At 45.0% G+C, this 13,552-nt stretch overlaps 1 protein-coding gene and 1 pseudogene across 1 annotated transcript; both read right to left on the reverse strand.

The window, feature by feature from the left end:
* The window catches only part of LOC118117163, a 56,513-nt pseudogene that overhangs the window by 8,087 nt on the left and 34,874 nt on the right, over positions 1-13,552 (reverse strand).
* On the reverse strand, positions 522-6,015 carry LOC124854911 (C-type lectin domain family 4 member M-like). Its single transcript, XM_047343617.1, has 7 exons — positions 5,905-6,015; positions 5,578-5,697; positions 4,613-4,711; positions 3,726-4,520; positions 3,472-3,614; positions 2,192-2,301; positions 522-2,071 (listed from the first exon to the last, which is right to left on the reverse strand). The coding sequence occupies exons 2-7, from the start codon at positions 5,681-5,683 to the stop codon at positions 1,933-1,935; spliced, it is 1,392 nt and encodes a 463-aa protein (XP_047199573.1). The 5' UTR covers positions 5,684-5,697; positions 5,905-6,015; the 3' UTR covers positions 522-1,932.

Raw genomic sequence — 13,552 nt, forward strand, 5'->3', positions numbered from 1 at the left:
AGAATTATCTTTATCTATTTATGCTCGCACAATGTTTTAAAGATGATTCTGAACATTTATTTTGATCCTGACATTGGGCGAGAGGCGGGGTTCATCCTGGACAGGTCACTAGTGTATCGCAAGGCTGACATACATAGACAAATAACCATTCACACTCAAATTGACACCTATCGTCAATTTAAAGTCTTCAATTTACCTCACCCCAATCTGCATGTCTTGGTACTGTGGGGGGAAGCCAGAGGAAACCCTCCCAGAAACAGGTAGAACATGTAAAGACCCCAGTCAACCCAGGATTCAGGAAGAGAACCTTCTGAGGTTAGACCACTGACCACTATACCACCTAGCCGCTCCTCCTTGAGAACAACTGCCATAATTAATACCGTCTAAAGATTTAGTGTATAATATCTACACATAATAGCTTCATGTGCAGTTTCCAAGGTTCTTCTACATACTGATACACTCTCAGAGTGATTTAGTTGACAAATTCTAGAAAGTGAATTATTTAGTCAGCAATCAGTTGATTGTATGCTTGAAAATGTAAAATTTGTTTATTTAGAATGCAGAATGTTTTACAAAAGGAATTGAATTGTAAGCACAGCACAGTCTTTTTTTCACATGTACATCTCAATAGTAAAAGCACCAATTCAATGGATATTAATGATGCAGTAGTAATAGAGTATAGTCTATGTTTATGACTAAGGCTGTTATCCCAGAATCAGTGTTATCCACATGTGCAGTTTGTGCTAGTGGTCACACAAGAAGCAACAACAACTGAGTACAAAATAGCCAACATCAGTAAATTAACACTTTAAGAGTACAGCACATGGGAAATGCATTCATTAGTCATAGAGTCAAGTGATTACAATAAGTGCAGTATGTCAATCAAATCAACTTGACATAATCTGAAAGTGTATTTTTCTATAAATGGTTAACTGTAAACTATATATCAATCATCATGCATTGAATTATTTTACTAAATATCAAATCATCACAGATATAAATTACTTGTTACCCTTCATTACTATTAAACAGTTTCCACAGTGTGTACAGATATCTATGGAAACCTCAGTCACCCTTTAACCAAGCTGTTCCAAACAATTTACGTCAACCTGTGTCTGCTCCACTTTTATCAGCTGGGTCTTCTGCTATATCCAACTTAATAATACATTACTCACTGCGCATCACTCCATTTCAAGATTTGGCTGTGAGCAATGCTGTGTACCTTTGTGTAAGATGGTCACACGATATAGATTTCTAAGCAAACACTGACTTTGTTTACATGCGTCAATATTCCGACATTTACCTGATTAAGACAGCAGTCTAAATCAAACAATGCCGTGTAAACAGCATTTTCTGATTACTGAGCCGGAATAAGGTCGTACAAAAGGACATAGCATCAATCGAATTGAGTGTATTCCAACCTTAGTCACATCATGTAGACATGAATAGGAGTTCTTCACAGCATTTTGTGAAATTGACATTCAACAGTTACCAGCTGCTTGAAGATGCATGTCCTGTTCACAGGACGGCTGCCACTATGAAGAAGTAGGGAGAAAGTAGTATGCTATGCATTTTAAGAGGAATGGATATTATGAAGGGTGTGGATGGGCGCAAATATTGCAATGGGGATATTTTCAAAAAGGTTGCGTAAAAGTCAGATGTATGATGTAGTATTAATATTCTTAATGCAACTCATCTAAACACCATAATCAAATTATTGTCTTTTTCTGAATAAGTTCAATATTTGGAATATTGGTGTCCATGTAAATTTTGTCACTGTGATTAATATTGTCATTATTTACAATGTACTGGACAGCAGTCCCCAATGTTTATTCTCTCTACACTAAACTGAGAGTGATTATCAAGATTACAGTTATTAGTGTCAGGCACGGAGCCAACATTAACCAAAGCACTGCCCATACAGGAAAAACACTACATTTCACAGATCCAGTTTTGTTCTATATTACAGTTCTCGTCATTCCATTCGCCTTTCCCTGACGCACGGTGCAAGAACTCCCCACAGTCCTGGTCCGTCCCGTTATAGCTGTTGGGCTGGCCTGCAGCCCAGAACCTGTAGGACAAGGAGAGACAGCCACAAAAACAATTAATGCTGCCCTGTCATTGGCTACAAGAAGTCAACATTACTTACTTTTTGTTTTGTATATTAAGAGATGTGCGTTGACTTTCTTACGCTAAGGTCAGTGGTGTCCCGTCCACCCATTTCCACTCGCCCTCTACTCCTTCATCAGCCAATCCAATCCAGACTTGTTTGTCATTTCCAAACAAACCATTGATGAAGTTCTATGTGGGAAGCATCGTGCAAATTAAAAGTTATTGAGGTCTTTATGTTTTCCACAAATTAAGATGCACCAATATTAGAAAAACTGACTTAAATATTTTACTCTCATGTCAGTCATTAAGTTATACAGAGCAGCCCCAAGTGTGTCTCTTATTCCATTGCTATCAGCTGATCAAATAAAATCTATTAAGGAAGTAAATAAGTAAACAAGTTATTTTCTATCAAATATAAAGCTTAGATAATACTGTACTCTTGTGTGGAAAATAGTGTCAAGTTTCAAATGTTCAATTATTATAGTATTCAAATAAAGAATTCACATTAAGGGAACTGATAAACACAATTGTGTGAAATGTGGTGAGACTGTTTGACCCTGGTGGATGTTTATGCTATTTGTGGATTCATCGTATGAGCAAACCCTTTCACATGTTGATTAGTTGAGCTGTAACAATGTCAAATACTCTCAAATGAATATGGTGACAGTTTAGCACATGGCAGTGCAGATGATCCACATCATGGATTATGATAACAACTAGATTGCTTAGACATACAATATGCCAACTTATATATTACTGTCAATGTAATATGACAATCCTTCCATCAATACAATTGTCATTCCTGTTCCCTTAATCTCTGTCAGATATATGGTGTATGTTTTCCCTGTTGATTGGGTAGTTTTTTGTAGTCTCTCCTAACTTTGTCAAGTGTGTAAGATTTAGGTGAAAGGGATCTAGTGGCAGAAATTGACTGTAAAATAATCCTAGTGATGTTTTACTAGTGTGTTTCATCTAAATTGTATGAATTGTTGTTTTCCTTACCCTAGAATTTTATATTCCATTACTTTATATTTACATCTGGAGCAGGTCCTCTCTATGGAGGCCACCATGTTTTTTACAGTAGCCCAAACTGGACAAACTAAACACCTTTTGAGTTTTTATGACAACTGAATTCTACCATAGGTTCTCTTTCATGTTTGGAAGGGGAGGGTGAGGTGAGGGGTATTCAGCTGCAACATGAAACTTCACCAGTAGATGTCACTAAATTCTACACACTGAACCTTTAAGGGCAGATGATTTCACATCTTGTTAAATCCTATGAGGCAAACAGATTTGTGAATATGGACAATACAAATGAATTTTGATTTGTTGATCGATGATCCTCATGGAAAAACGCACCATTTCATTTTGGCTTGTGATGATTGCCAGGTCTGCTTCTTTGCTTTGACAGTATTCTCTGCTTTTCTGCCAGCTTCTCTTGCCATTAGAAGTGTAGTAGCAGCTGCACTCCAACTTCTGCCAGCCATTGATACACTTCTTATCTGTACATGTACGATAATGATTCAACAATAATCAAGCAGTGAGACAAAAGTGTACAAGCGCTGAGATGAAACTTTAACATATAGGATTTTTGGTCAGTTCTTTCTACGTACCTTGCATTGTCTTGTTCATTTTGTCAACTAGGCCCTGGAGATAATCTCTCTCGGCAGTCAGGTTGCTGATTTTCACCATCAGCAGTTCTCTCTCTGCAGTCACTTTATTAAAGCTGCTTTCAAGCGCTTTTGTTTCCCGAGCCAACGTCGCGTAATTAGCCCGCAATATGTCTGTTGCTTTTTTAAGTGAGTTGAAAGTTTCCTGAAGAGTGTCTCTTTCTGTCGTTAGGTTTTGGTGACTGTTTGCTAGCGTGTCCTTTTCACCAGTAGATGCGTTGTATCTCTCCTGTAAATGTTCTATGTCTTTAATCAAGTCATTGTAACTCATCTGCAGTTTCTCTTTAGATCTGGTGACATTATTGAATTTGTTATGTAAATTGTCCCTCTCCCTGCTCACCGAGTCATGACTGCCCTGTAACTCATCTTTACGTTTGACCACTGTGTCATATTGTTTTTGTAACAGATCTTTGGCTGCAGACAAGACATTGTAATTGGTATCCAACCGGCTTTTACTGGCTCTCAGCTGTTCAATGTTTTTGTTCAAAGCACTGTTAGTGGTCTCTAACTGGCTTTGGCTGAGCTTTAGTTTGTTTGTTTCTTCGCTCAGCAAATTGTTATTTGTCTCTATTTGGTCTCTCTTTTGAGATAAAACATTGGTATCTTTCTGTAACTGAATCCGTTTGGCTTCAATATCTTGTTTCTCCTCCTGCACTGACTTCAGGCTGTCCTGCAGGTTCTCTTTCTCTTTGTCCATGACTTTTACATTGTCTTGATGTTCTTTTTCAACTTTTTGATCTGCCAGAGAGGAGAGATTGTATGTTGTCAATCAATAGATTCACCAACACATTTTGGCAACTTTTTAAACACACACAAAGATGTGGACTTACAGTGGAGGCTCTGACCTATGATACCGGCCAGCATGAGAACACAGAGGAGCCCGAGGCAAACTGTGGCAACCCTGTAGGAACTGTTCCTCAACACAAACTCTGAGTGAGAGCGGCAACCAGAACAGAAACAGAAACTTGAATTTCATGAAGTGATCTAGGGAACTTTTGGTTTTGTGCTTCATCTGATTTGAATCTGACTGGGATTGCAAAATACTGTCCAGAAGATACATTTCCAGCAAAATTCGTAAACAAAAATCGTTGTTGGTAAAATGTTATTTTAGAAATAGACATCATCATCATATGTCATACAAACAAAATATTATATACAAACATAAATATCTTTAAACTGTATAATTTGTACAACATAAAGACAAACAAATGATCTGTCAAGAGAATAATGGCTATACCTTGAGTTGGGTGATTGAATCATTTCTCACGGCAAAATGTTTTATGTTATAAAAAATTTTTACACCCAATGATTTGGAAATTGAATCAGAAAATAAGTAGACAGGAGTGGTTAGTCCTGGAAGTTAAATATCAGAAAAATCAAGACACTTAATTCCATGAATGCAACTATTCTATAAATGCTGCTCTATAAATACTGCCTATATTAACCTAATACAACAAAAGATATATAATAAAATATAAATCGTATGAATGTTACAGAACCATACCTAAATATGTTTATATATATGTATGTTTGATATGTTTCTGGTGATCTGAGAGATTTGAATTCCAATTTTCACTTTACTCTGTGTGTTTACCAGTGACTCCTGAGCAAAATGCTTCTTAGGGTGTTAAAAGCTCTGTAATGACTTTTTATTATGACTCCAAATTAAGGCTGATGTTGCAAATTTAGCACAGGTTTGAAAAGATTTTAAAATTGTAAAAAAACTACATTAAATTTGAATCTCTCGTGGTATACATCAACTCCTTGATAATAAAAAAAGCTCTTATTTCATTACCTGAATTGCGGCGGCTGCTGCCATCCCCGAGAAACTGTTTAGAGACAATTTTACTTTCTTCAATGTCCATGTTTGTCACAGTAGAAGCATGGTACTGGACAGTCATCTTTGCAATGGAGTCTTACCAGAAAAAAGAAACAGTAGCCTTAGATTCTGAAATAGCTCAGTTTTCAGTATAATTCATATAAAAGCTGCTTCCCTTCATTTATTTTCTTTATTGTGGCCTCCAGTAAGTTTACATTTCCATGTCTTGATTCTAGAAAAAGTGCAAAGTAGGATAATATTAAATTACACTTCAAGAATGTAAGAGAAAAAAATAAACCTTACCTGTGTTTGGAGATATGATAACACAGTCAAAGAATTGTAAAGTGGAGTTATTTGGTTTTGAGCAGTCTCAGAAACTAAAACCAAACCTTCTGTCTTCGTGTAACTTCGCCCTGCACTTTATAAAGCTGCATGTGTTCCCCTTTGCAATTCACAGAAATTAAGGGCTGGTCAAAAGGCGGAGCGAGAGCCTCACAACTTATCAATTAATGTTGACTTTGAGAAATAAGATTTCTCTGTTTGATCAATTGGAATAAAACTTGCGAGGGAATAAACACCGGCCACCATTCAGGCCACAGTGGCACTTAAGTAATTGGGCAACACTTTCTTTGAGATCATGGGTAATAAAGGAATGACACTCACTTGTAATGAAAGCTCGACACAAAAGCAGCAGCAGCACCAATTTGCCAATTCCACAAAATGAAGCCCATAAAAAGGTTTTATGGAAGAACAGATTTCAGATACCACAAATATACGGAATGGGCAGTTTTCATTGCCCTCACTTAGATTACTCCAAGTTTCGCTGCAGCATCCATTTCCTGATTAGTTCCAAGTTGATTTTTTTTCCAGAAACAGGTATGATAAAAACAAGAGGTCCACTATTTATAGCAGTAAGTTAATGTTGTAGGTGTCTCAGAATGCAACTGCCACATTTGCATTCTGAGACATTCTGTTGCATTCCCCATGCCACCGGGCTCACACCACAGCAGCCAGAGACGAACCATTCAGGTTTTAACATTTTATTATCTCAAACACACTTCAACAAACATAAATAAACTTCAACTTAAAGCGACTAGCTTTACAGCTCCGTCCTTTCTAGAGTCTCAGTCCTCCGTTCCTCCGTGTGTCTGAGTTCCTTTGTCTGAGTGTCCCCTGAGGCAGCTCAGTTGCTGCCTTTTAAGTGTGAGGACCAATCAGCTAACAGCTCACACCTGTGCTGATTGATCCTCTGTGGTGCAGGTGAGGTGCTCTCCCAGCCCCCTCACCTCCACATACACGCATCACCAAATTCAGGCCAGGGACCTACTCCCCACGGACCAGGAGAGGAAGCCAGCCCACCCACTGAGGTTCTCCGGACGTCGAGCAGGTGGGCGTCGTCGTGGGCAGCGTCTCTCCAGAGGCTGGGCAGGTGGGCGACACCGCACGGGCGCCCTGGCAACAGGTAAAGGGCCTGCAAGCGTCGGTCTCACCGCCGACGAGGGACCAGGAACAGGGGCTGCAGGGGCAGCAGGTGTCGGCCTCTCCGCCGACGAGGGACCAGGAACAGGGGCTGCAGGGGCAGCAGGTGTCAGCCTCTCCGCCGACGAGGGACCATAGACAGGGGCTGCAGGAGTCAGCCTCTCTGCCTACGAGGGACACGGGACAGGGGTTGCAGGTGTCAGCCTCTCCGCCGATGAGGGACAATAGACAGGGGCTGCAGGTGTCGGCATCTCCGCCGACGAGGGACACGGGACAGGGGTTGCAGGTGTCAGCCTCTCCGCCGACGAGGGACCATAGACAGGGGCTGCAGGAGTCAGCCTCTCTGCCTACGAGGGACACGGACAGGGTTGCAGGGTCCTCATGAGGACAAGCAGGGGCTGCAGGTGTCGGCATCTCCGCCGACGAGGGACCAGGAACAAGGGCTGCAGGGACTGCAGGCGTCAGCCTCTCAGCCGACAAGGGTCACGGGACAGGGGCTGCAGGTGTCGACCTCTCCGCCGATGAGGGACACAGGGCAGGTGCTGCAGGTGCTGCAGCACCTTTCCTGTTTAGTTTTTGTATCATCAAAATGCAGTCTTCACCCCACTAGTGTCAATCCACATAAACTTGCATCTGCTTAGGTCTCTCCAGTTCCCTGTAATCACAATGTTGTATGTAGGTCTATGCAGGTCAACATACACAGTAACATATAAGCTTTTAAGACCCTGATACCTCCTCCATTTCACTCACATTCAGCTGAACTGACACTAACAGATTAGAAGGTATGTGTTTAACATCATAGTGCATTATCTGTGTTAATCATCATCTTGATAAAATACTAACTACAGTGCAAAAAGACAGAGGATGACACTTTCCCACTACTGCTGACAGCAACAAGTCTTAGTTTCCACTGAGCAAGTCAACTTAAGTCAGAGTAAGAGGAAGTGAGAGTGCTGACAGAGCTGCTCATCCCTTACAATGTTCTCTTATCTCATCCCAGCACTTGTGTTTCTCACAGTCAGTTCACATCTGAAGAAGAGCCACACACAGATGACTGTTTACACACCAAAATATAAGCCGCAAAATAAAAAGAGACGGTTATTTGGTTCATTAGAAAGTTTGCAAAAACAGCAACAAAAAAAACTGCAGGGCTTTGTGAATATGGGCCTCCACATCCGTACCAGCGCCAGCTCCGCCTGCCGGTCCACGTCTCTGGCTGCTCTCTGCTCTCTGCCGACGAGGGACAGGGACAGGGGCTGCAGGTGTCGGCCTCTCCGCCGACGAGGGACAGGGACAGGGGCTGCAGGTGTCGGCCTCTCCGCCGACGAGGGACACGGGACAGGGGCTGCAGGTGTCGGCCTCTCCGCCCACCAGGGACACGGGACAGGGGCTGCAGGTGTCGGCCTCTCCGCCGACCTTGGGGTAGGAACTGGAGCAGGGGGCGTGGAAACAGGAGCAGGGGACGCTGGCTTGCGTCTGTTCTCCGCTCTCTGCTCCCGGTACGCAGCCACAAGGTCCTCCACCATCCGTACCAGCGCCAGCTCCGCCTGCCGGTTCCCGTCTCTGGCTGCGTGGAGCCCCACGTTGCGCCAGTATGGCAGTTGACCATGCCACGGGGCTCTCACCACAGCAGCCAGAGACAAATCATTCAGGGTTTTAACATTTTATTATCTCAAACACACTTCAACAACATTAATAAAATTCAACTTAAAGCAACTAGCTTTACAGTTCCGTCCTTTCTAAAGTCTCAGTCCTCCGTGCCCGGGCGCCCTGGCAACAGGTACAGGGCCTGCAAGCGTCGGTTTCTCCGCCGACGAGGGACCAGGAACAGGGGCTGCAGGGGCTGCAGGCGTCAGCCTCTCCTCTGACTCTCCAGTCCCCTGTAAGTACAATGTTGTATGTAGGTCTATGCAGGTCAACATACACAGTAACATATAAGCTTTTAAGACCCTGATACCTCCTCCATTTCACTCTCATTCAGCTGAACAGAAAAATAAATTGTTATAGTTACAAACTAACTCATAGCTGCAGGGACACTAACAGATTAGAAGTTATGTGTTTAACATCATAGTGCATTATCTGTGTTAATCATCATCTTGATAAAATACTAACTACAGTGCAAAAAGACAGAGGATGACACTTTCCCACTACTGCTGACAGCAACAAGTCTTAGTTTCCACTGAGCAAGTCAACTTAAGTCAACTTAAGTCAGAGTAAGAGGAAGTGAGGAGTCCTGACAGAGCTGCTCATCCCTTACAATGTTCTCTTATCTCATCCCAGCACTTGTGTTTCTCACAGTCAGTTCAGATCTGAAGAAGAGCCACACACAGATGACTGTTTTCACACCAAAATACAAGCTGCAAAATAAAAAGAGGTTATTTGGTAAACAGCAACAAAAAAAACTGCAGGGCTTTGTGAATATGGGCAAAACTATGCAAGTGAGATTCGTTTTCAAATAATTTACTTCTTTGAAGTGACACTGTTTTACATCAGGTTTTTCGCCCTTGAGTGCACTTTTCACAGAAACTTTTCACAGGGTTAATGTGCAACCAAGAGCTGTAGGGTTAAAATAATGTGAGCATTTAGGAGGAAGGAGAGTCTAAGGAAAGTTAGGAAATAGCATTTGGAGTTAAGTTAGAATATTGTAGTCTGTGCTGCTTTGGCTTTTATCTGTCTCCGGGGAGTTTCTCCTCTTTATAAAAATATAATTATATTTACATATAATTAATTTAATCAGTTATACCATTGAGCTCAAATTCGATTATGTAGACAAATGCACATACATGGTAATATATTGTGTATTTAGAAACAAATATCATTTATGCAAATAGGGTTATATGAAGGGATAGTAATTAGTCATCTCACATAATTGAAATAAAAAGGTAAAATGTATTTTATATATACATTGCACATCTGTCAACACAACATTTTAGAAATCCTTCAGATGACTGGTCACTCATCACATCAGTGTGTATGGCTCTGGAGCCCATGCAACAGAACACAATTCCCCACACTTTGCGTCTGACTCTTTTCTTTACTTCATCCCTCACTTCATAAGGGCCGGACAGGTCCATGGTTATGAATTCAAATGGTGCAGCTGTGCCTGTTCGCTCTGGTGGAAGTTCACTCATGATCTGCAGACCACACAGCTGTCTACCATTTTCTTGGCATGTAGTTTCCAGGCTTTTTTCCTCGTTCCGAGAAGGGTCCCCGCCACTCCCTCATGGTTTGAGTTGAGGCTTCTTGTGCCAACAATGTAGACACCCATGCTTCATATGGTAAAATTGGCACTGCAGTCTTGTCGTCATCAAACATCTGAATCCTACCTCCACAAACAATAAGTCCAGAGTCCTAATCTTTGTACACTGCCAATCTGCTTAGAGTCGTGTCTGGAAAAGTTACACCTTCCTGAGTGCATCCTCACGTTCTTCCACAGTCAGCACAGCTCCCTTGGTCTTTTCCTTGAGTGACATTGCCTCCCACTTTGACTGACCTCTGGGCTGGCCCTTCTTCTCCAGCCACTTATGTGCAGCTCGCCACACCCAGCTGATGACCTTGACCAGTTTGGACAAGCTACTGAACTTCCTCACTTCCACAAGATTTTTGATTACCCAGCCAGCAGGTTTCCTTCTTGGAAGAAGAGAAGTTGGGTTTGATGCAGTTTTTTCCTCTTGAATTTCACTTTTTTGGCTCTCCTGCGGGGCCTGCAGGTTTTCCTTTTCTGGCCCATTTTTGCTTGAGCTCTTGTCAATACAGCTGTGAACGCCTTCCTCTGGAGTTTGTTTACACTCTCCCTGGCATGAGCAGCAACCTCTTGTGGTGGCAATTTCTATTGTATAATAATACACACATAACATTGTCTCTCGGAAAGTTCAATTCTAACACCTGCAGGTGGGCTCACCCCACACAGCCACCTATTGTAACGTGTATAGAATGAGCACAGAGCAGCAAGTTCCTCAGATTCTTATACATCATAAGCCCCTCCCTGCGAGGAGCAAACGGTATTCTTCAGCCTCTTGATGTCTGACCAGGGTGGGCAGACTTCCTGTCTCAGATCTCTGTCCCAGACCCCTGGTGTGACACAATCTGTCTCTGAGATCCCTTATCTTCATTTAAAACATCAAAAGACCCCAGTCCTGTATACAATGCAGAGATCCCCTCACCCATCTATATCAGACACACTAAGTAACCCCTGCTGTGACCATTTGCCCAGTCACACATGTTGTCACGGTGTGGGGCAGTTGGACCCAGACGCAGAGTTTAAACTTAAAAAGTGTAATTTTAATACAAAAACGAGTCTTTAACGGACAAAACAACTGGGAGCACAAAGGGAGAAAACACAGGAAGCTTACACGGGGGATGCAGAGGTGCAGAGGCTCAGGAGACACTAGATACGAACAACGCCGGAGATCAGGACAGGATACCAGGACAGGAGATCACAGACGACAGACCAGAGAACACAACCGACATACGACGACGATCCGACAAGGACAAAGGGAAGAACCGAGGCTTAAATACAGACACACAGGGAAGGCAGGGGCAATTCGACACAGGTGTAACACATGACTGGTGCAGACAATCACAGACAGGAAGTAAAACTAGATATGAGACACAAGAACCCAGACTACAAAATAAAACAGGAAACAGAACCCGGAGTGTGAAAACATGAAACACAGGGATGTACTAATAAACAGAAAACACTTTGGAAACGGAGGAAACTAAACATTGACAAGTACAAAACCCTGACAGAACCCCCCCCCTCAAGGGCCGAATTCTAGATGGCCCAAAACGCGCACTTAGACGGGAGGGAGGAGGGGGGATCCGGAGGAGGGATTCCTGGACAGAGCACCAGGGCTCGGGCGGGCGGCGCGGATGCCGGTCAGGGGCAGAGAACAGAGATTCGGGCGGGCGGCACCGTGGCCGCTCAGGGACAGAGTACAGGGTCTCGGGAGGACGGCACTGTGGCCGATCAGGAACAGAGTACAGAGTCTCGGGCGGGCAGCGCGGTGGCCGATCAGGGACAGAGTACAAGGGCTTAGGTGGACGGCCTGGAGGCCGGTCCGGGACAGAGAACAAAGATTCGGGCGGACGGCACCGTGGCCGCTCAGGAACAGAGAACAGAGTCTCGGGTGGGCGGCGTGGTGGCCGATCAGGGACCGAGATTCGGCGGACGGCACCGTGGCCGCTCAGGAACAGAGAACAAGGGCTCAGGTGGACGACCCGGAGGCAGTCAGAGGCGAAGCACGGAGCCTCAGGCGGACGGCCCGGAGGCCTGTCAGGGACGGAGCACAGGGGCTCAGGGGGACGGCACCGTGGCCGCTCAGGGACAGAGTACAGGGGCTCAGGGGGACGGCCCGGAGGCCAGTCAGAGGCGAAGCACGGAGCCTCAGGCGGAGATAGCTGCCTCTGCAGCTGTCCAAAAACAAGAAGGGGCGTAGACCTCAGCCCCGGACGCGGGGCAGGAACCAGAGTCACAGCTGCCGGGACCCCCGACGCCGGAACAGGTGTGACGTCTGCCGGGACTCCCGACACCGGAACTGGAGTGGCGTCTGCCGGGACCCTCCGGCGCGGGACAGGAACTGGAGTATACGCTGCTGGACCCCACGCCAGAACAGGAGGGACGCGAGTTGGCCGGGACCCTCCGGCGGGGACAGGAACTGGAGAGACGCTGCGAGGACCCCGACGCCGGAACAGGAGTGGCGTCAGCCGGGACCTTCCGGCGCGGCACAGGAATGGGAGTGGTCCGTGTCGGGACCCCCGACGCCGGAACGGCGTCTGCCGGGACCCTCAGGCACAGTACCGGAGTTGAAGTGATGAGTTGCTGGGACCCCCGACGCCGGAACAGGTGTGGCGTCTGCCGGGACCCTCCGGCACTGGACAGGAGAAGACTGCGACCCAGCCAGGACTGGAGGTGGCTGTGGCCCAGTCAGGACTGGAGGTAGCTAGTGCCTGTGAGCAGGCTGCAGAGGAGAGGGGTTCCTCTCTTTTTGAAGGCTGCGGGGTCCCCCAAGAGCCAGGCGGCTTCCCGCGTACGGGTTTGAGGATGGGGCTGGAGGCTGGTGGCTGAGAGCAGGCTGTAGAGGTGAGTGGTTTTTGCTCCGACGTCTGCCACCCACAGCGGAAACTTTCTGGAGGCTGCGGGGTCCTCCAAGAGCCAGGCGGCTTCCCGCGTACGGGTTTGAGGATGGGGCTGGAGGGTTGGGAACTCCTTAGTCTGTGCCGTATCGCCACAAGCTGTGGGATGAAATGGCTCACCAAAGGTTGGTCCTTCAGCCATGCCTCAAAAACGAGATCTCTTCCCGAGTCTCTGCTTGGTACCGGATGCCCGCTGAATACAGCTTGTCCACCAAGAAATCATAATACAACATTTTTTCGTAAAAAAATTCATCTCTGCTGGGTCCATATCTTTGGTCGGATCGTTCTGTCAGAGTTGCTGAGGCAGTTGGACCCAGACGCAGAGTTTAAACTTAAA

Source organism: Hippoglossus stenolepis, chromosome 2 (assembly GCF_022539355.2).
Source record: "Hippoglossus stenolepis isolate QCI-W04-F060 chromosome 2, HSTE1.2, whole genome shotgun sequence".
NCBI classification, from domain to species: Eukaryota; Metazoa; Chordata; class Actinopteri; order Pleuronectiformes; family Pleuronectidae; genus Hippoglossus; species Hippoglossus stenolepis.

Coding starts and splice junctions, on each gene's coding strand:
- LOC124854911 (XM_047343617.1), bottom strand. CDS start 5,683: ATGACTGTCCAGTACCATGCTTCTACTGTGACAAACATGGACATTGAA. Junction 4,521..4,612: donor CATAGGTCAGAGCCTCCACT/GTAAGTCCACAT, acceptor CCTCTCTGGCAG/ATCAAAAAGTTGAAAAAGAA. Junction 3,615..3,725: donor AATGAACAAGACAATGCAAG/GTACGTAGAAAG, acceptor GTACATGTACAG/ATAAGAAGTGTATCAATGGC.